Genomic DNA, 23,589 nt, shown 5'->3' on the forward strand with positions numbered 1-23,589 from the left:
TCTTCCTTTAGTCCTGGATGGAGGCTCAAGTCGAGCGAGACTAGAGGCTCGGAGGTTGCGTGGTACAGAGCGGGGTTTGATTAGACCCCGAAGGTAGCTTGGGGCTGGTCCTTTTTTGGCTTTGTAGGCGAGCGTCAGTGTTTTAAACTGAATGCGTGCAGCTACAGGAAGCCAGTGAAGAGAACGCAGCAGTGGGGTGATGTGGCAGTGTTTGGGTTGGTTAAAAACCAGACGGGCAGCTGCATTTTGAATGAGCTGTAAGGGTTTAATCGTGGACATGGGAGCTCCAGCCAGAAGGGAGTTGCAGTAGTATAACCGTGAGAATACACAGTGCATCACAGTTGCAGGGCTGTTTTGGCAGCAAAAGGAGGACCAACTAAATATTAGGAAGGTGGTCATAATGTTATGCCTAATCGGTGTATAAAATAATTTAATATAATCAAATCAATCCCTTAGATTAAGATTTTAAGGGTAAGTCAGGCACATAGCTTATGACCCCGTTAAACACAGAAGTTAAAAATACATGAAGCATTAGTTTATATATTCTATACAATTTTATTTTAGCTACTATAATGTATTTCTTTTCATTCTTTTCATGCATTGATAAAATATACACCTCTTAGTTTGCGCTGCTATGTTGATTTGTGTTAAAAAGTTCACTTTTCCTCCTGCTAATTACTGGGAGTTTTTTTTTGCTTTACCACAGCCAAACATGACTGCTCCTGTTAAATGGTGCCATCATAATAATAGTAAATTATAGACTTGTCCTGGGGAATTACATTTAGCTGGAATTTTGTTTCTTTTGGATGAAAACCAATGAGTAACATAAAAAATAGTATATAACAGTTCATCCTGACTGATATGGATAGCACATCATTTGGTTTGTTGTTCTGTTATGTGGGTAAACTTAAGCAAGCTCTGACATTATACAGCACTTTTCACTATTAAAAGTATCCAGATACGATAATTCATGGTTTATTTATAGGTATATACACCAATCAGCCATAACATTAAAACCACCTCCTTGTTTTTACACTCACTGTCCATTTTATCAGCTTCACTTACCATATAGAAGCACTTTGTAGTTTTACAATTACTGACTGTAGTCCATCTGCTTCTCTGCATGCTTTGTTAGCCCACTGTCATGCTGTTCTTCAATGGTCAGGACCCCCACAGAGCAGGTATTATTTAGGTGGTGGGTCATTCTCAGCACTGCAGTAACACTGACATGGTGGTGGTGTGTTAGTGTGTGTTGTGCTGGTATGAGTAGATAAGACACTTCAGCGCTGATGGACTGTCACTGCTGGACTGAGAATAGTCCACCAATCAAAAATATTCAGTCAACAGCGCCCCGTGGGCAGCGTCCTGTGACCACTGATAAAGGTCTAGAAGATGACCAACTCAAACAGCAACAATAGATGAGCGATCATCTCTGACTTTACATCTACAAGGTGGACCAACTAGGTAGGAGTGTCTAATAGAGTGGACAGTAAGTGGACATGGTATTTACAAACTCCAGCAGCGCTGCTGTGTCTGATCCACTCATACCAGCACAACACACACTAACACACCACCACCATGTCATTGTCTCTGCAGTGCTGAGAATGACCCACCACCTAAATAATGCCTGCTCTGTGGTGGTCCTGACCATTGAAGAACAGGGTGAAAGCAGGCTAAAACAGTATGTAGAGAAATAGATGGAGTACAGTCAGTAATTGTAGAACTACAAAGTGCTTTTATATGGTAAGTGGAGCTGATATAATAGACAGTGAGTGTAGAAACAAGGAGGTGGTTTTAATGTTATGGCTGATCAGTGTATACTTACTTTTTTGTTTGTATGTAATGACTTCTGGGATGAATTGTCAGAATACACCCACTGCCCCAGACTGAACTAAACTACTAATCTGCAGCTGTTTTATCGACATGGTGACTTTTAATATGTAAATTAAATACAGCCAACTGAAACATCAGAATATTGACTTTTTATTTTAAAGGAAATCATTTCTAAAGCTTTTTTTTTTTTATCTGATATAAAGCACTTTTAAAACAAACTCCAAGCAAAGCCTCACTCCAAACATGCATGTGTTCATGATTGCAGGCAAGTTTATACACCTCCTCGCTCATTGGTTAACAACTGCCCCACACTTTTATCCATAATTTTTTTTCATATACAAAGTCTGGAGCAGCCACAAATGTTTCCAGAATGTGATGGTAACATATCAAATATATGTAACAGCAAAAGAAAAAATTCTGAAAATCACTGACCCCAAGGTTTAATCTATTTCTACTCTGCTCTGCCCGGTGAATCTATACAGAGATAATTAAACATGTAACTGATGTGCACACCAAAGGCCAAGTAATTATCAGACTAATTATCTGAAATGTTAAATCTCCAGTTCATTTTGGCCTCAGAAGAACACACTGATAATGCAGAGATGGATTCAGTCAGTCATATGTAACGTATTCCACCTGAATATTACCTTATCTCAAATCTGAAGGTCATTCTAAACATCAGACTAAAAGGTAACATGTCCAAAGCTCTAGTGGTAAATGTGGTAAATATGTATTTATTCAGCTTCTTGCATAAGAATAATGCATTGTATGAGATGAAGCATGTTATACATGACAAAGCTTCAGTTTACCTTAAGAGAAAATGTCCAATTATCAAGCGCCTACGTTTCAGTTTGAGATCGCTGATGCTAGACACGTCATCAGAAAAGCACAATCTTGCACATACAACAAAATAATGTCACAAGTATTTATACTTTCATTATTTTAACTCTTCCAACCCTCCCCCTTACACACACACACACACACAAAATTTTACTACAGTGATAACTACCCAGTCATCCCTCCCCCCAGGTCAATGCTCAATGCTGTTTGGAGTGCAGTACAGTGATGTCCAACCCTCCGGTTTCCACCATTTTGTTTCAGCAAGAGATGGAGCTGCCTCTCAAAACAGTGGTCAAATAAAGCTAATTCTGACCAGGCAACCATTTTGTTGCATTCTACCAGATGTAGCCTCCATCATCCACCTCCCCTATCTCTTCCTCCTCCTCTTCAGCCTCTTCTCCAGTGTCCTCCGCTTCTTTCTCTTCCTCGTCCTCCCATCCGACCCCACTGCCGTAATCGCCCGAGTAGCCAACCACATCATCTGAGAGAGAGTTTTAAAAGGTAAAGATCAAACCTTTATGTAGTATTTTATACACTTACTTTTATCTTTAATCAGACGGTTTGAAGTATAATTGTAGTTTCTTAGCAAAAAAGGTATAATTACAGTATAATTCTATTTTGGCAATACTTCAGTAGCCTATGTCAGTATGCATCTTTACACAGTGGCGGCAGGTTCTTACAGAGATCCTTGGCATATTCCATATTTTTATCTGCTTGTGCTGAAACCTGGACCATAAGGAGTTGCTGTTACAGTGCCATGGACACTACAACCCATTCTGCCTTCCCTCTTCTCCCCGTGTCCACGTGGGTTTCCTTCGGGTGCTCCGGTTTCCTCCCACAGTCCAAAGACATGCGAGTCAGGTAAATTGGAGACACTGAATTGTCCAAGACTGTGTTCAATATGACCTTGTGAACCAAAGAGTGAGAGTGTAAAACATGATGTTAAAATCCTAATAAACTGCCTTCCCTCCCTCAGAGAGAGACTCAAGACTTGGTGAAGGACTAGTATAACACTGCTGTACTAGTAAAAGTTGAATTTGCTGAATGTGCTTATTCAACACCACATTGGATATGGTTATTATTATTTTCATTCATTTCATTTCATTTTCAGCATTTAGCAGACGCCTTTATCCAAAGCGACTTACAGTACTATTACAGTATACAATCTGTGCAATTGAGGGTTAAGGGCCTTGCTCAAGGGCCCAACAGCAGTAACCTGGCAGTGGTGGGGCTTGAACCAGCGACCTTCTGATTGCTAGTCCAGTACTAGTCCAGTACCTTATCCACTAGGCTACGACTTCTCTTCCAAACTTCATTTGGGTTTGCCCTGTGATAAACCAGGGACCAGTTCAGGGTGTTTCCTGCATTTCGCCCAGTGAATCGTACCCACTGCGACCCTGAATTAGATAAAGCGGTGGTCAACCAGACAATGAATGAATGCACTGTATAACTTGATCACTGAGATTAAATCCAAGTGTTTTACAGCTTATCAGATATCAGAGTTTACATTGTTTAGTGTTTACATTGACACAAATGATGAAATGTCAAAATCCAACAATTATTTGTTTATTAATGTGCATATGAACACATTCATTGTCTATGTTTACATGCAAAAAATGCATCTAAATATCGATTCCAATCACAGAATTATCAGTCTAATACAGGGGTGTCGAGGGCCACATCTGCATTATGGTGACCCTCAAAGGCCGATTGTAACATATCCTGCTGTAATTGCAGTCTGCCTTTTAATTATTGGTCAATTTGTTGTTTTTCTTGGAGGCTAAATCATGTTTTTGGTGTCAAAATGCCAAATTTATACTGTATATTTATAATGTATATCTACATTTATATTGTACTCCTTTACCACAGACACAGCCTCATAACACAAGAGATGTACCGGTTTTCCTTCTTGAAGCACAAACTTGTATTCACTTTCCCATCTTTTATTTAATGACCTTCTGCTTCAATTTTCTCTTCTTGTACATTTTGGGATTATTTGTAAATATTTCTCAACATCACTTGTTGGAAAACCGCCTCAGTTAAACGCTGATGGAAACACTGCCATCTAGTGGCGGGTTACGGTCACTTTGCGGATCACAAAATCCGCATACTTTGTTGGAGATGCAATTTATGTACGATTTTACATTGTTTTTTTAGACAATCATACATCTTTTAAGCTCTCGGATTTGGCCCGCGGGCCTTGAGTTTGACACGTGGTCTAATACTTTCATCATTTATATGTTTGTAAAAAAGTAATACTAACCAAAGTCAGCTTAACCCTACCTAATCCTAGTGTCATTGTTCCCAAAACAATCAAAAGGCTCACAATTAATCTTGCAATTCATTCCACAGTTGCGTAGTGGGGTTAAGGTTCAGGAACATGAAAGAGCCTTTCCCAGGTTGTTGTCATAAAGAACTGTTGCATATGATTAATTTCATGTTATTGACTCTGCCATCTAGACACTGAATTTTGGGGGAGTATAGGGTTTGTATCATGCATCATTCTTCTTCAAAATGTTGACCCCCCTCCCCCAATACATATTGTTCTCATGACTGGCCAGCACATTAAGATCGATGTACACAAAATAAACTCATTGTTTTATGTATAACAGTATTTTAATGTCATGTCACTTTGGATAAAGTCATGACAGGACAGGTAGTTACAGGTTACACACGATTCATCAGTTCACCTTTAATGTCAAACACCTTGATGGACAATTTTTTTTTTAAATCTCCAATTCACCTAACTTGCATGTCTTTGAACTTTGGGAAGAAACCGGTGCTCCTGGAGTAAACCCACACAGACACGGCGAGAACATACAAAATCCACACAGAAAGGAACTGGACCACTCGACATGGGAACAGAACCCACAAAGCCACCCTAAACTCATAATATAAGTTATGAAATATAGTTTAAATGATTTACACTGAACATTACATTAAAACCATAACATTAAAACCACCTCCTTGTTTCTACACTCACTGTCCATTTTATCAGCTAAACTTACCATATAGAAGCACTTTGTAGTTCTACAATTACTGACTGTAGTCCATCTGTTTCTCTGCATGCTTTGTTAGCCCCCTTTCATGCTGTTCTTCAATGGTCAGAACTCTCCCAGGACCACTACAGAGTAGGTATTATCTGGGTGGTGGGTCATTCTCAGCACTGCAGTGACACTGACATGGTGGTGGTGTGTTAGTGTGTGTTGTGCTGGTATGAATGGATAAGACACAGCAGCACTGATAGAGTTTTTAAACACCTCACTGTCACTGCTGGACTGAGAATAGTCCACCAACCAAAAATATATCCAGCCAACAGCACCCTGTGGGCAGCGTCCTGTGACCACTGATGAAGGTCTAGAAGATGACCAAATCAAACAGCAGCAATAGATAAGCGATCGTCTCTGACTTTACATCTACAAGGTGGACCAACTAGGTAGGAGTGTCTAATAGAGTGGACAGTGAGTGGACATAGTATTTAAAAACTCCAGCAGCGCTGCTTTGTCTGATCCACTCATACCAGCACAACACACACTAACACATCACCACCATGTCAGTGTCACTGCAGTGCTGAGAATGATCCACCACCTAAATAATACCAGCTCTGTGGTGGTCCTGTGGGGGTCCTGACCATTGAAGAACAGGGTGAAAGCAGGCTACAACAGTATGTAGAGAAATAGATGGAGTACAGTCAGTAATTGTAGAACTACAAAGTGCTTCTATATGGTAAGTGGAGCTGATAAAATGGACAGTGAGTGTAGAAACGAGGTGGTTTTAATGTTATGGCTGATCGGTGTAGATGTTTACATGTGTTGATTATTATAATTAGATTTTTGGCAATTTATCAATGCACAATGTCTTGTAATGTCTTATTAATAACAATAACAATTAAAATGCAGGATTAAATTAGAATCTGCTCTGATAACAATAAACGGCAACCAAGCTGTGTCTTTAGTCATCAATAAGAACGTAATTGGTGTCTGGGAGGATACAGTTCAGATAAATGACTGAATTTCAAATTTTGAGCAATTTACTTACAATAGAGCTTTAAATACATGCTTGGGTACAACAAATAAGCCCTGTCACTTTGACATTGAACTTTTTAAACGCTATTTAAAGCATTATCTGTTCTTATCACCTGCAGGTCCGTTGCAGCCAGTAGTAATTAATCTTACAGATCTTTATTTCAAGTTGGACAACTGTTCTTTTAGTATGCTAATGAACCTGGCCTAATGAATGTAACAGTTGGTCTTCTGTCACAGGGTAACTGATGTTTTTTTGTGAATCTAAGTCCTTGCAACAAAGGAGGCCCTGTCCTGTCTGGATGTGTGTTTGTGGGTTTGTACGTTGTGTGCTCACCACAGTTAGTGTTGCCATGGATCCTGGAACCCATTAACTCTCCTCCGTGTTGGTCTACGCACCAGCACTCGCCCCTGCTCTGGTCACACTGCAGCTTTCGGTAATAACCGTCCTCATCACAGCTGGGGATATATGTACCTGACATGGCAGAACAGACGTGTAGTAGCATGAACCATTATTTACATTCAATTTCACATCGTGAAGGAATAGAAATGAGCACTGCGCTATGGCTGCAGTCTGAATTCTACAAATGATAACGCATCTACCAGAGAACGATCACAGCAGCGTGTTGGATACAACCTTGAGAAGGACGCTTTAAGTGATGACTGTTTATTGTGTCGATATACCGAAATAAACTGTGCTCACTGAAATAATGAATATTTCAATGTGTGCTAATGAAGTAGTGTGTGAACTTGTTTTTTATCATTTAAACTAGTGCTGAGGAAGAATAATACAGGGACAAAGACATAGGGTCCATGCTTACGGCATAATTTTGTGGTATACATTTTGAAATATACCTGGACTTGACATAGTAATAATTTGAAGGACTGTCAATGCAACCTTAACACAATGTCAAGATGATCAACATGAGGAAAAGCATTCTCTAGTCTGATGAGTCAAATATTGAAAGCTTTGACCAGAACAGCAAGCATACACTGCACATCGCCTGGTTAACCCTACATTCCCTTCGGGATCAATAAAGTATGTATGTATGTATGTATGTATGTATGTATGTATGTATGTATGTATGTATGTATGTATGTATGTATGTATGTACAGTACAGGCCAAAAGTTTGGACACACCTTCTCATTCCTGTGGTTTTTCTTAATTTTTTTTAAATTTTCTACATTGTAGATTAATACTAAAGACATCCAAACTATGAAGGAACACATATGGAATTATGTAGTAAACAAAAAAGTGTTAAACAAACCAGAATATGTTTTATATTTTAGATTCTTCAAAGTAGCCATCTTTTGCTTTAATGACAGATTTGCACACTCTTTGAAATTTTCTCAACCAGCTTTATTAGGTTTCCACCTGGAATGGTTTTCAATGAATGTTTGTGCCTTGTCTAGAGTGAATTTTTGGAATTTGTTGCTTTTTTAATGTGTTTGAGACCATCAGTTGGGTTGTGCAGAGGTAGAGTTGGTAAAATATAAAACATATTCTGTTTTGTTTAACACTTTTTGGTTCACTACATAATTCTTCATAGTTTGGATGTCTTCAGTATTAATCTACAATGTAGAAAATAAAAATAATCAAGGAAAAACATTGAAGAGAAAGTGTGTCCAAACTTTTGGCTGGTGTGTCCAATCTTTTGGCCTGTACTGTATGTATGTATGTATGTATGTATGTATGTATGTATGTATGTATGTATGTATGTATGTATGTATGTATGTATGTATGTATGTATGTATGTATGTATGTATGTATGTATGTATGTATGTATGTATGTATGTATGTATGTATGTATGTATGTATGTATGTATGTATGTATGTATGTATGTATGTATGTATGTATGTATGTATGTATGTATGTATGTATGTATGTATGTATGTATGTATGTATGTATGTATGTATGTATGTATGTATCTATCTATCTATCTATCTATCTATCTATCTATCTATCTATCTATCTATCTATCTATCTATCTATCTATTCAGGCAGGCAGCGGTTCTCGACTCTTGATGCCCGATTCGCTCTGTGTTCACACTGGAAGCATCATCGTTGCCTGTGGACGTTTGATAGACATGGTTTAACTGACACCGAGCAAAAAAAAGCGTACTTTACTGGCTAGCATCTACAGAGCATTTAGAAAAAACAATTGCACCACAAATCAGGTACCTTCCCACCCGGTTCTTACCACAAATCAGATGTGTTCCCACTAATAATAAAAATTCTTAAGGGAAATCGCTCGTCTATACATTTTATCCCTGCGTAGTCTATTATTGTGCAGTCAACATGACAAGAAAACAGCATTTGTTCTTTGCAAACACTAGATACTAGAACAACGTGTGTTTCTTGGAACCAAAAACAGAGCGTTCCATTTCACACTGGCGGAGATAATGCACGTACCTCTCTGCTCAATGCTCAACTCCTACTGGTAATCAGCACATGGCTTAGATCCTAATATGCATACAGTTAAACTCCGCCCACTTCACATTGCTAACATTCATTCTGCCTCCTGTTGCCTAAAAATGGCCAGCTTTCATTGAAAATTAATGACAGCTGGTCACTTTGTTGAGTCGCTTCGCTGCCGGTCTAAAAGTAGGGCAACACCATCACTATGGTGAAAAATGGTGGTGGCAGCATGAACCTATGGGGGCACTGCTCAGCAATAGTGACATGAAGGAAATAGAGTAACATCCTTAAAAAAACTCCTACAGAGCACAAACAAACTGGCACAACAGGCCAAGGTATTAAAACAACACTGGAGAGGCATTACGGCCGGTCTCTGAATGTCCTTAAGTGGCCCAGCCAAATGATAGGTCTCTTCTGACCTTTCGACATGGTCAGCTTCACAAATGTGCTTACTTGCTTTACAGTGGTGCCAAGTACTAAGAAAGTCTTAAAAACTTACATGATTATGAATATTCAACATTTTATTGACATTGCTATTCAGATTATATTATATTTAATGATTATATTTATTGACCACCCAGCAACTGTATATGTTTAGTTATTTAATTATGGGAAAACCAGATGAAGGTAAGCAAAATATAATATAATAATATAAGAAACAAGAAATAATGAGACATGGGCAAATACAAAAAGATAGCGGTTGCTATTGAAACCATGCAGAATTGAGAGTGACAATGGGACCTGTCATTCTGAATTGTGACCAAAAATCACTGGTGTGTTTTACCAGCCAAATGGTTAGAAGAACTGTATCTGCACTGTGATTATGCTAGGTTTTGGTAAACCCCTGGTTGAAGACTGCATGCAGCATGTCTTTGGAGAGTCCAGCTGGAAGCTAAGACAAACATGCAGCTCTGCTTATGCCAGCTCTCCTCCACACTAATCCCTGAGCCTTATTAGCAGCTAATCCCACCCTCGTGCTTGTCATCTGCTTAATTAAAATCCTCCTGCACCACCTCAGTGATGTTTGATCAATGTGTCTTTTACCTAACCTATCCTAATCTCTCTGCAGTCCTCTGTCCTTCTCTTTCAAAACTCCTCCTGTTTTTAGCTCATTCCATATCGCTGATCATTTCTCCTTTGAAATACCTCCAATATATTTTCCTGACTGGATCTTAATTATATTTTTGTATAATTTTATCTGCTTGCATTTCCTTCCTTTCATCTAGTTTCTGGCCACAAGCTTTTTTTCTGTGTCTGTTTATACATACCCGGCTTCTTCTTGGCTCCTTCCTGTATTTGGATCCTCTCTAGTTCTGCCAGGCAGGGAGGCTCTGGGGAGCAAAGCAATCAGAGTATTAGAGAGCAGCAGTGTGCTAATCTCTTGGAGTCAAACATTGAGCTCAATCGTTAGCTTCAGACGAAGCCACTGTTTTGCCATCCAGTTCCCACTGCTGCTATTCTATTAAATCATCTTTCAACACATTATATTTAACATCAACAAACGTATAACTGGATTGCTACAAAATCTTACAAACAGAACACTGTAGACTGTATTATAAAATGATTATTTTATCTTCACCCATTTTAGTAATTTCTTCTTTTCACCAACCAGTCTTTCCTGTTCCATTATAGCTGGTGATGTTCAATTCATGAATGAATATTTTTGTTAAATGGGTTCTTTTTTATTTAAGCTAAACAAATCAAATACATGTACTGTCAAAACTATTTACTTATGCCAAGTTCACACTACACGATTTTTGGCCAGATTTCGCTCGGCGACTGGTCGGCGCTAGATTTGCCGGCTCGGGAGCAACTCGGCGTTCGCTCGGCGATCAAATCGGCACTCAGTCGCCATGTGTGAACTACTCAACAACTCCATCCGACCGGCTCGCCGAGCGCTCGGCACCGGATTGAGATTTCTAGCATGTCAGATATCTGATCTCAGTTGCACGTCTGGCAATGAGTGCTGTGTCAAACAGCCAATGAGAACGCAAGATACGGTGTGAGGGGAAACGCAAGAGAGGAGTGTAAACAGGTGGGAGAGGGGGATAATATAGTTTATATCAGAATACACCGGCACACACACGTTTTACAGTATTTCTGACTTGATCGTTCTCTACAAAACACCAACGTTGCATTGCAAAAATATTAATTAACCTCCAACTTACAATAGAACAATCCATACTGTTCGTGTTGCCAAATCCACTCATATTCATTTATTTTTTCTCCTTGATTTTACGCTGCACATCAGCGCACAAACACTTTGATCACTTGCTACTTCTTGACGTGCATTTTTGGACGTGGTATCATTAAACCCCTCGTCACTTCTCGCGTTTGTTTTCGTGACAAAACGTAGTTTGGGAGACCAGAGAAGCTCGCCTGTGATTCCAGTTGGTGATAGGTCATGTACACTACACGACACTACACGACACTACACGACTGAATCTTTTGCACTCGGGAGTCTTTCAGTCGGTGTATATTTCACACTACACGACTGATCGGCGATAGGGGGTATCGCCGATCAGTCGTGTAGTGTGAAATATACACCGACTGAAAGACTCCCGAGTGCAAAAGATTCAGTCGTGTAGTGTGAACTGTACAGCGACCCGACAAATCAGAAAGTCATGTAGTGTGAACTTGGCATTACATGCCATTGCTTCAGGAATTCTTGTTCATTTTTATAGGAATTTACAATTTTATCTTACATTTTTAGCAAAAAATGACTTTATTCAGACTTGGTCACTAAGTGGAAGTAACAGACATCAGTTTCTGTAGGTAAGTCAACATACAAACGCATAAACTAGCACAGCAGATCGCCTTAGGGACGGACAGTGGTAATCTGGTAGGTAGAGCTTTGGACTATCAATCGGGAAGCTGTGGATTAGAATTCTGGTTTTGCTATGCTGCTATTATTGGGCTTTTTAGCTCCAGAGGTGAAATACAATGGGTGACCCTGTACACTGACCCCAGCTTACAAACAAGCTGGGATACACGGAATATAATGTATATATGAAAAATTAAGGTATTTCATTCCACTTGCTTCACTGAAAACAAATGTTACAACTATTAGTGATGTTCACACTCAAAAAGAACATCACAATTTTATAGTTTTACTTGGGTTAGTTTGTATTTTATTATCTGTTGTATAAATAAAAACAGAGACTGGGTTCTGGTTGCCAAGGAATTGATGGGCCTTTGACAATGGATGTCAATGGCATTATCAGGATTTAACTATATAAGCCCAAAATTAAACATCTGTTATTCTAAAATGCTGATGAGAAAAATTATCATGTTCAGGGTTATAGAGGGTCGAGCCAACATGGAATACTAGGCAAACTCAAAAAAGCCAATCTGTTGCAGGACACAATACTCACCCATTCACTTACTTCCACCTAGAGGAGATTTAGAGCAGCCAATCCACCTTAGTCATGTTTTGGGAAGATGCGAGGAAACCAGCCAAATGAATGAAAGCCAAATGTCCTGATATCTGACTGAAATCGTAAACAAATGGTTAGTTTCTGCCTGGCTGACTGGCTGGTTTATGTTTCAGAGTGAACCAGGCTGAACAGGCTGTCAACAAGCAGAAGTGATGTTGTTTTTGTTCTGCAACGCCCTGTGATGGCCATTTCCCCTCCACCAGGGGAAATTTGAGGGCAAGACAAAGTGTGACAGACCAAAAGCAACTGCACCCGCCTCAGGAGAGATGAAGAAGCTTGCCAGAATTACATAACAAAAGCAAAGCTTGTCCACAGTGTGTGTGTGTGTGTGTGGTACAGATTGGTCTCTTGCCATTCCTGTATTTCAGGGTGGACCATATGTTTGTTTGTGTAAAACAATTTCAGTCTGTTTCATGGCACAGGCATGCCCACATAAAAACACACAGAGGAAAGCAAACCTATGAATGGAACCCAGCTAGTATTAACAATATGCATGATGCACTGCAAACCATGGTTCGAATTATGAGGGGATTGGGGGGCTCTGATTCTCCTAATCATTATTTGGGAAAAAAACGGTGAAATAAATAGCTCAGGGGGTCGTATACATACATACACACATATATGTATAAATAGAATAGAATAGAATGCCTGCATTTGTGTAGGTGTACAGTACAATGAAATTCTTTTTTCGCATATTTCAACTTGTTTTTGGAAGCTGGGGTCAGAGCGCAGGGTCACCCATTGTACGCCGCAAGGGCCCAACAAGGGCCCAACAGTGGCTGCATGGGAGAGCTGGGATGCGAACTTTTAGTTAATAGTCCAAAGCTCTACCCACTAGGCTACCACTGTCCTGTGAATATATTTATATGTGTGTGTGTGAGATTCTCAGTAAACACAACACCACCACCCACCAACTAAATACAGTCGAATCCGGTTAATCGGACCACATCGGGACGCGATCGTTTTGGTCCTAATAACCGGCTGGTCCGATTACACGAACATGCCCTATGTTACAAGGAATGATAGTGGAATGATAGCTTTCTCGTGTAGTCTTTAATCGTGATTGACAGGAGGGAATTCCTTGCACGTGTTGCACTCTTGTTTACGCTTTACTTCATTTCGCCGAAAAGCGGAGATGCAGATGGATCCAATAACCACGCTGCTGGCTACTGGGTGCTTCGTTGTGGTAAAGAAAGTGGTGGGCGTGTTCACCTCCCGCTGGTTTTGCTCTTGTCAACACAACTTTTCGGATTTCCTGACCTTTCATAAAAGCATAAATTCTCCCGGGGAGCCCAGGAATCCTCCCATATCTCGCTGACCCGCTTTGCATCCACTCTAAGTGGCGACTTGTGGCTTCTTTTTCTTATTCGCTCTCACGTTCTTTGGTCCGATTAAACGGAATTTTGGTCCAAATAAGCGAATAACATTACACGTACATAATAGGATTTGTTTCGGTACTTTAGGATTCGGTCCGAATAAGCGGCTGGTCCGATTAACCGGTGGTCCAATTAACCGGATTTGACTGTACCTGCAAACCACAACATGATCACAACTTCATTTTTGTTTCCCTATTTTATTCCTATATTAGCTACATTTTTACGACAGGTGACATTTGTCATCCTTGATGACATGAAGCCACCTATATCTACTTATGAAATTCATAAGCTTGGTGTGCTCAGAGAGTGCACTAATTGCCCCTTTTTTACACATGAGCTCACAGATGCCCAAAATTTCTTAAAGTCACTTTGATCAAAGGAAGACTGGAACAGATCCATTCCAGTCAGTGAGCAGTTACTCATTTCCTTCTGAATACATGGTAATGAATAGCTAGGGAATCGTTGTGCACACTTTAACGCACACTCTACAGAAGAAAAAGCAAACCTTTTTTAGTTGGAGACCCTATAATTGCATTTTTGTAAGAATTTGTTACAAACAAATCCAGTTAATGTTTGCATTATTTTCTACAGCATTATTGTTAGGAGAATAATAAAGTCCAGTCCTTCCTGTTTGTTTTTCTGTATGCTAATACATTTTTATTAGATAATGTGTGGAATTCCTTTATCATGTAACGTTTTTCATATGAAAGGAATATTTTTAACATTTTTATATTGCACAAACAAATGACACAAAGGAAACTAGAGTACCCAAAGAAAACTTCTTACAGACAGTGACTGGAAGTGAGGTTCAAACCCAGATAACTGGTGCTGGCTAGGGCCCAGACTACTCACTCTCCCACCGTGCAACCCATTTTAACAATGTCATCTAAAATTTTATAGTTTTCATTAAAAATTTGCTTATACAAATGCTCACTCTCCATCAGCTTTCTCTGAGCTCTGTAGCCAGTCGGGGAGGGTAAGTGTGTGACAGAGATGAAAGCTTTGGATTACTGTAATCCAAACATCCCACAGGGAAATGTGCTTAATTTCACCTTGTTTTTCAAAAATCATAGATTACATGGATTTTTAAATAAAAGTGCCACATTTCAGTCATTAAAAAACACTCAAAAATGAAATTATAGAATCAATGGAAGCTACAATACACAGCACAGCTACCTTAATAGTGCCTTTTCAAAGATGAATGTCTGTGTTTTGACACACCATCCTCTGCGTCTACAGAATCAATTGGGAGTTTTTCAAACTCAGTTACCCGTGTCGTGTTTTTAGCTGCTTTAGACTTTGACGTGTTGGACATTTTGTCTAACCGATTTGTAGTGTAAACGAGCGTCTTTAGAGTTTGCTGCGTTTATAACTGTACACAAACTATCGCAGTAGGTTTTCCAGGTACTTTTTGCTTACTACATATTCGGACACACTACCCACTCTTGCGTACTGCTTTCGTGTACTTTTTAGGATGGAAGTATGCGATTACAGACGCAGCCTCAGTCAGAACACTACTAGACGAAAAGTCTGTTACACTAACGTTATACCGTATGATTGAAAGGATCGCCTCATATTGCGCCTCATATTTGATACGCTACGTGAATGAAAAATGTTAAATCGCTGAACACAAACCTTAAATTTTGACTTTTACAGCAAATCGCACATTTTTACGGGAGATGGCTCATTACACAGTCCGTGACGCGATTTTCTCGGCCATGAATTAGGTAGGGCCTTAATCATAGGGTATAACACACTAAACAATTTAAAATACTGTGTTTTTAAACACGTACTGTAAAAAACAAATATAACAATATATCATCTAATAATGTGGGTAAATATGTGATTGTGAATTGCCTTGTAATGGACAACAAATTAATGCTTTGTCCAGGGTGAGTTCCTTCTTCGCATTAATGAGGCTGTTACAAAAAAAAAAAAGAATGTAAATGAATGAATCAATAAAAGTAATCTAACTTACTCTCTCTCCAGAAGCAGAGACACCACTCAGCTGTAGAAACTTTACCATCACGGTATGAATCACAGGAATTGAAAAAGGGCCGGATACACACTTCATACTTGTCCAAGTTAATGGCAGCCAGCTCTGCCTGGTCCAGATACAGGTCATTATTAGTGTCCAACTTGGAGAACATCCATCCAATGGAGTCCTTACAGGTTGCCACCAGAGTGCGGTCCAGAACTGTAATAAAAAAGTGTTAATGTTAACTTCTGCTGAAAGCCTTATTGGACAGTTGCTATTAAGGTGGTTCTGGGAAAATCTGAACACCCATAAACGCATGTTAAACTAAGTTGTTTTTTTTGTATTTCAAGCAGTCTGCATAAACAAGTACATTTCTGATTTTACATGCTAATTGTGTTGTAGCTTCTCAGCAGTAGGTTTCAGCTGCTGCAGCAAAAGCTTATTGGTGTGAGATTGTTCAGCATAAAAATCAATGGCTGAGCAGACAGCCGACAGCTCTGGGGCCTCACTTGATGCTGAGCTGGCTGCAGGCTTGCTCGTGCTGTTCTGCTTGGCGTTGCCCTGGAGCAGCTGGAACCAGTCCCGCAGACGATCTCCCAAATCCGCCAGGTCCTGGCCTGTGCAACTCTCTGTAGGAGAGGGTGAGAGAAAGAAAAAGGTCAGACTATAAAAAACAGAAGACAAAAAAAACAAAAACAAATAAAAGACAAAAGAGAGAAAAAAGAAGGCTGGATTGAGAGGGGAAATGTTTTAGCATTGGCAAGTCGAAATGTTATAGAAACCAGAAAGAGCGTAACGAGTCGAGCGCATGAACACCCCAGATACAGGCAGTACAGCATGACCTTCTCAAGATTTATATCTAGAGAGAGAGAGACAGGATGAATAAACTGTGCACTGCTAATCAATACAACCTGTGTTACCAAAAGAACTGTGTGTTCCTAAAGGGAAGCAAGAGTAGAAAATTATCTTGAAGCATTATTATTCCTTATCATTAATATTTAATGTTATACAATAATAGGCCTCTAAATATGATATTATGTGCAAAGTTCAAAGCCAAAGGTATGTGGACATTTTTAAGCTCATTCATTCATCGATTTATTGTCTGTTTTACCACCTCTTTATTCTTGTCAGGTTCACAGTGATTTAGATTTATTGGGTGACAGGTCAGCAGTCCATCACAGGGCTTTTTTATCTATTGGATTTACCTATTTCAGTTACAGTGGATTTAGAAAATATTCCTTGAACAATTTATTGTGTTGTGAATTTTGGATGGATACAAACCAGAACTTCATAATCTCAAATTAGTATGCTATATTCACAAAAGACCCTTTTCAATAGAAGCCCATGTGGCAGCAATTACAGCTGCAAGTCATCTTGGATACGTCTCTACAAGCTTTGCACACCCAGATATGGGCAGTTTATCCCACTTTTAATGGCAGATCTTTTAGATTAGATTAAAAGGTGAGCATCTATGAACTGCAATTTTGATGTCTCTCGGAAAAGGCTCCAAGGGGTTTAGGTCTGGGCTTTGGCTGAGCCAGTCAAATACATTCAGACTTAGCTCAATATTACTTCAGTGTTGTTCTGGTTGTATGTTTGAGGTCATTATCATGATAAAATGTTTGTGTATGCTTTGTTTTTTTTATTTCTGGTATATTGTTCTGGTATTTGGCTGCATTTATCCATCCCAATTCTTAATAATCTCCCTGTCCCTGCCACTGGGAAGCCCCCCCCCATAGCAAGATGCTGTAGTAGGGATGCTGTTAGCCAGGAGATATGCATTACCTTCAAGACATAAAGAGAAGTGCTTACAAAAAATACAAAGTAGCTCAGTCATAAAGCAGTAAGCCACACAACAGGTCTGATGGACCACCCTGGGGTGTAACACTTACTATCAGTTTCAAACTGCATCAGAAGCAAAGCAGAATAATAACTATAAATTCATTAGGAGCTTGATGGGTTGGATTTCCATAGCCAATGTGAAAATTTAAACGATGCTTTAGTGGGGTAAAGCACAGCACTAATGAATTCTGGGTCAGTGGAAACACCTTTTACTAGAACGAGACATGACAATTCTCTGTCACTGTTACCTTCTGATAAATGAGTTTGTGCCTAAATAATTGTGCCTATTACTGCAGTAAACTGGATTAATATTAAATAAATGCCTGTGGTGTTGGACATTCTGCAAAGTAGTGCTTACCTGGTTTTAAATTATGCTTTTAACAAAGGCTTATGTAAATTATAGTGTTTTATTTTAATTTTCTATTTGGAAATTCATTTTATTAAAATAATTTAATTTGTAAATCACATTTATTTGGAGTCCATGTTGGATACAACTTGTTATACTTAAAAAAAATCTATACATAAATGAGGCTTGTAAAGGCAGTAGAGTTCAGTGAATGGCTAATATGAACGCAGCGCTGCAGTGGGCCGCTCCCGCAAACACCTAACCTGAAGCTGACTCTGCCAGAAGCAATGAATGTCTGTGTGTTCAGGTGCAGTAATGAATAAATCATGAAGCTTGTTGAGCGTTGCTGTAGTACAGTAATGGAGGAGGCTGTAGCAGTGGTAACAGCTGTGTAGTACAGCGTGGTGTTGACTGAAAGTGCTACGTACCATGTTTAGTGTCTGTCGCTGTACTCTGCACAGTAGTGGTGGAACAAGGGCAGGGACCAGTGCATTTCACACTCAATTCCTTTCCTGTGAGACAGGCCTGATGCTGCAGCTTACACTAAGTTTACCACACACACACACACACACAGGGATAGAGTAAGACATGGTGCAACAATACTTGACAACTCAGAGCTGAATGTAGCACAAATTACACCCTACGCAATCTGAAAGCAGTGTGTGTTGCAACGAAATGTGTATATATTAATATACATGGTGCCCTCCCTGATGTGAAAGTTACCCAACACCCCTGGATGGTTCTTTTTGGCACAGAAAACACAATGACCATTATTTTTCTGAACAAATTTGAAAGGCCAACTTGTCAGACCACAATACACATTCTATTTTAGATGAGCTTGAGTCCAAAAAATTTGCAGCATTTAAATATTGTTGATATTTATGTGCAACGTTTAAGTATACAGCAGTGAAAGGTGTTTATTGACCAAAACGTATTAAAGCATACAGTGAATTCATTAAGTATTCAGACCTCTTGTTTTTGCACACTGTTTGCACCATGATGACAAAGTAAAAACTATCTTTTACATGTTTTTTTGCACCCCCCCATCAATTTATTTCCAACTTCTGACTGAAACTCATCTGCTGTAATCTGTGATTACGCACCCTGTGATTACGTGACAAGTGCTGCATTTTTACACCTGCCAGTCATTCACAGAAAGCAGTACTGAGGAGTCATGCTGTGAACCAAGCAAGTTTTGCAGGCATCAATTTTAGAATGAGAATTTACTTCCAAAAACAATGAAGTGGCTTCAAAAGTAAGTATCCTTTTTAACTAATACAGTGGACCCTTGACTTACGAATTTAATTGGTTCCGAAGGGCTGTTCTTAAGTCAAAGTGTTTGTTAGTTAAACCGATTTTTCCCATAAGAAAAATGTAAATACAGTTAATCCGTGCCAGACCTCCCAAACCACCCCCTTACCTAACCCTTCTAATGTCTTAAATTGTCTTTTTTACCAGAAACAACAATAACTCTCATATTTCTCTATTATTTCCTTTTTTATTTCAATAGTGTTGTATTTTGTAGGTGTAACTGCACAAAAGAAAGAATACTTTACTGAGCCGAAATTCTTCTCTCTCACTCACTGTCCCCTCTGTCTGATACACAGTGACAGCTACTGGCAGGAGTAATTATACAAATAGTGATTTTTTTTCATTTTCTCACCACTGGACATCCTCTGCACCTTCTTTGAGGACATTTTAATATAGAATTCTACAAATTATAAAGAAAACACCGGAAAAACATCGTCCGCTGTCCGAATGTTCGCTCACTGTATATATATATATATATATATATATATAGAGAGAGAGAGAGACGGTTGGAGTCAACTTGTTCGTGGCGTCACATATTTCGCGAATTTCTGTTTGTAATCCGAAATTTGTTTGTACGTTAAGTTGAAAAAGATCGTTCGTAACCCAAAATGTTCGTATGGTAATCCATTCGTAACTCAAGGGTCGACTGTACTGCTCTTTGTTTGAATATAGGTCAAAGCAGGTTACAAATCGCAGCTTTTTTGCATGTATTGTTCTAACCTTTCTGCAAGTGAGGATTGTAAACTAAAGAATAATGGTGATTACATTATAACCAATGCAGTTAGGAGAACAGTATCAGTGGTACTAGTTCTAGGTGATATTAAAGAGCTTATTACAGTAAAATATTAATAAAGGTAATTGCAAACAAGATGACACATTTAAATCACACTTTGAAAGCAGTTACACTGAACGCATATTTCCCTCAGTGCCTTAGCCTCTCAACAAGGTCAGGAATAGAAAAAGAGACGATACATAAATCACTTGCCCTTTCTTCTGTCTCTCTATCTGCCTGTCTTTGTTTCTATCTGAAAGGCACACGTCCCCTGATATTTGGAATCCCTATTGGCTATTTATCTAAGTTTTGTGTACCACAGAAGCTTACATAAATGGATACCCTCTAGCAGAAGGCAAATAACAAAGCGGCCCACTGCTACCGTGCATGCTGATTCATAGCAAAGTCACCAGTAAAACAACTAGATAAAGATTTAGTCATAATTTTCTTTAACATAGTGCACAATGGGTGCAAAGCATGCCACAATGCTTTAAAATTCCTTTTGCAATTCTTTTACTCTATAATAACTAAAGTAATTACAGTATATAGCAGGGATCAGGTACCTCTATGCCTTGTGGTCAAAATATGGCTTATTTTCTGATTGCATTTGGCTCACTTCGGGCAGATATGATAGGTTTGGGGCCCTAGGCAGGAATGGGTTGTCCCTGCTAACATGCTGTCAAAACAGCTCTGACCAGCAGGGACTTCAATTTTTGTACGCAAGGTGGATCATCCTACAGTGCATCCTGGACCTATCTCATTCATGTGTAAATGACACACACATGCCAAGCTGTACTCATGTTTTAATGGAAACAGGATTTCCCGGGCCATAGGGGTCACTTTTATTGCTCTGATGTCCAGTTCTGATGCCTGTGTGCTTATTTTAGGTGCTTTTAGTGTTGGACAAGAGTTAGCATACCACATTGCCTGCCCTGTGACCCACAAGGATGCACAGTGTATTGTGACTCATCCACCTCATCACCAGCATTAAAATGATCTGCAATTTGAGCCACAGTAGTCCTTCACAGTAGCCCACAGAAGGGCAGCGGTAGCTCAGTGGTTAGGGTATTGTACTAATGATCATATGGTTGCTGGCTCAAGCCTCACCACTGCCAGGTTGCCACTGTTGGGCCCCTAAACAAGGCCCTACACCCTCAATTGCTTGCATTGTAAATGCTCATATGTAAGGCAATTTGGATAAAAGCATCTGCTACATGCTAACGGTTTAGTTGGTTTGTACCAGACACCATAGTTTTCATGTCCTGGCATCAGTATCACTCTGGTCTTTATGCCCAACATTTAGGTGGTCCTTATGTTTTGCCTTATAACTATATTTTTGTACTGTATTTTTTTAGGTGTTTTGGCTCACGGGGTCTTAAACAGCTGCCCACTAAATACCACAATGAATTGCAATCAATTAAAATATGCCTTGTTAATAATTGAATCATCTAGAAATTATACCAGGGGTCGAATCTAGGGTTTGTGATCCTATGGCTCATGTTATGATTTTATACAACTAACTTATGAACCATCACTAATCAAGCTGAAATGTAAACTGATGCAATACATTTTAACTTAGATACCTGGTTAAGAGCTTACTTTAATGAAGATTAATCTGAAGTAGTATAAAGCACACAGACATTGGACCCTGTAGCAATGTGTTCATTTGTATGATAAATCAGCATACAATAACATTTAAGTGATTTTGCAAACCTGTGCACAAAGTAAAGCCCATAAAGCACTGGATCTTGATTTAAATGTTTACATATAGATAGACTTCTGAGTATGAAGTGTTTAATTAAATTATGTATCACCAAAGTCTGTAAACAACAGGCAGTGTCTGATCCACTCACACACCACCACCATGTCAGTGTCATTGCAGTGCTGAGAATGATCCACCACCTAAATAATACCTGCTCTGTGGTGGTACTGTAGGGGTCCTAACCATTACAGAACAGGGTGAAAGCAGGTTAAAAACGTATGCAGAGAAACAGATGGACTACAGTCAGTAATTGCAGTCAGTAACTACAAAGTGCTCCTATATGGTAAGTGGAGCTGATAAAATGGACAGTGAGTGTAGAAACAAGAAGGTGGTTTTAATGTTATGGCTGATCAGCTTAGGTAAAACAAAATCAGTGCCCTCTATATGACTCATATTTTCATTAACCACAGTGCATTGTTAAAAGAGTGCATTGCTGAGCCACAGGTTAGTCTGCAGCTGTTTGTACTAACCTGTACCAACCAATTAGCTTCACAAAGTACTAACTATTTATTTTTTAAATAAGCAACCAGTCTGCGTTAATAGAATAATGATACAGATAAATGTGATGCAATGAGAAGAAGTAGCAGCTGTACCTGAGAAGCATAGATATGTCCATCAGAACCACACACAGGTCCAGAAGAAGACAACGGGCAGGGCTTGCAGATGTTTCCTTGCTGACCTGACACTGAATGCTTTAGCCTGTATAGAAATGTTCATTACTTTAACATTTTACTTGTACAATCACCTCCAATTGAAAAAATAACAACAAAGCAATTTAGTTTTTCTCCAGAAACAGATGTAACATATCTGCTAATTTCTGATTTAACTGCAACACAAGCTCAAGTATGTAAAAAAGCATACCTGAAGCTGTAGTAAATATAATTTCTAAAATAGCAGAATAACTAATAGGGGTATTAGTAATGCACCATATTCCTGGGGTTTCTATTCATTGCAGTGTCCCCCCTTTGACAGATATATAGAAAAGTTCCATAGATGAATCACAACAAAAGGACTGTAAAGGGTGACTTTGCTTCTGCTTTGGTTGTTAGTGGAGAACATCTTGTACGATTAAACAAAATTCGTCTCAAACAGAAATAAAAGTAGAAAACCAACTAAGTAATATCTTCTATGCTCTTTACAGAAAGCCTAAACTATAAACTTATGTTAAATGAAAAACATCTAGTTCCATGTGCACTATTACTTGGTGGAACATTCTTTAGCCCTGATAACCTCTAATAAGCAATTGTGGTAAGTGCTTACAAGCTTTTGACACTATCTTGTGGAATCTTTACCCATTATTCTCATGCAAAGCTTTCAGCTCATTAAGACTCTCATTTCTTTAAATCCCACCAAAGAATTTCTATAGGGTTTAAATCTGGAAACTGAAAAGGCCACTCCAGGATATTTCAGGACTGATTCCTTGACCAAGCTTTCGTTGACTTGGAAGTGTCAGTGGGATCACTGTCTACCTAGAAAGACCAATTATCACCAAGGTTTAACATTCTTAACATTCTGTGAATCCATGATGCAGGTCACCTGATCAAACATTTTCACATCAAAACTGACCCACCTCCATGCTTGACCGTGGGCCTATTCTTTTGGTCACAAGCCTAGCCAGATATACCACTGACCCATATGGCAAAACAGT

The 23,589-nt window shown here is 39.1% G+C and overlaps 1 protein-coding gene across 1 annotated transcript in view; it reads right to left on the reverse strand.

Annotated features, from left to right (window-relative positions):
* Positions 1-1,963: 1,963 nt before the first annotated feature.
* spock2 (SPARC (osteonectin), cwcv and kazal like domains proteoglycan 2) overlaps positions 1,964-23,589 on the reverse strand; it is a 45,917-nt gene continuing 24,291 nt past the window's right edge. The window contains exons 4-10 of the mRNA XM_062995234.1: positions 22,535-22,640; positions 18,525-18,639; positions 16,418-16,537; positions 15,909-16,127; positions 10,386-10,448; positions 7,033-7,170; positions 1,964-3,154 (exon numbers count right to left, since the gene is read on the reverse strand). Of these exons, the coding sequence (XP_062851304.1) occupies positions 3,009-3,154; positions 7,033-7,170; positions 10,386-10,448; positions 15,909-16,127; positions 16,418-16,537; positions 18,525-18,639; positions 22,535-22,640 (907 nt within the window). The 3' untranslated portion in view covers positions 1,964-3,008. The remainder of the gene's footprint in view (positions 3,155-7,032; positions 7,171-10,385; positions 10,449-15,908; positions 16,128-16,417; positions 16,538-18,524; positions 18,640-22,534; positions 22,641-23,589) is intronic.

This window comes from Trichomycterus rosablanca, chromosome 5, assembly GCF_030014385.1.
Source record: "Trichomycterus rosablanca isolate fTriRos1 chromosome 5, fTriRos1.hap1, whole genome shotgun sequence".
NCBI classification, from domain to species: Eukaryota; Metazoa; Chordata; class Actinopteri; order Siluriformes; family Trichomycteridae; genus Trichomycterus; species Trichomycterus rosablanca.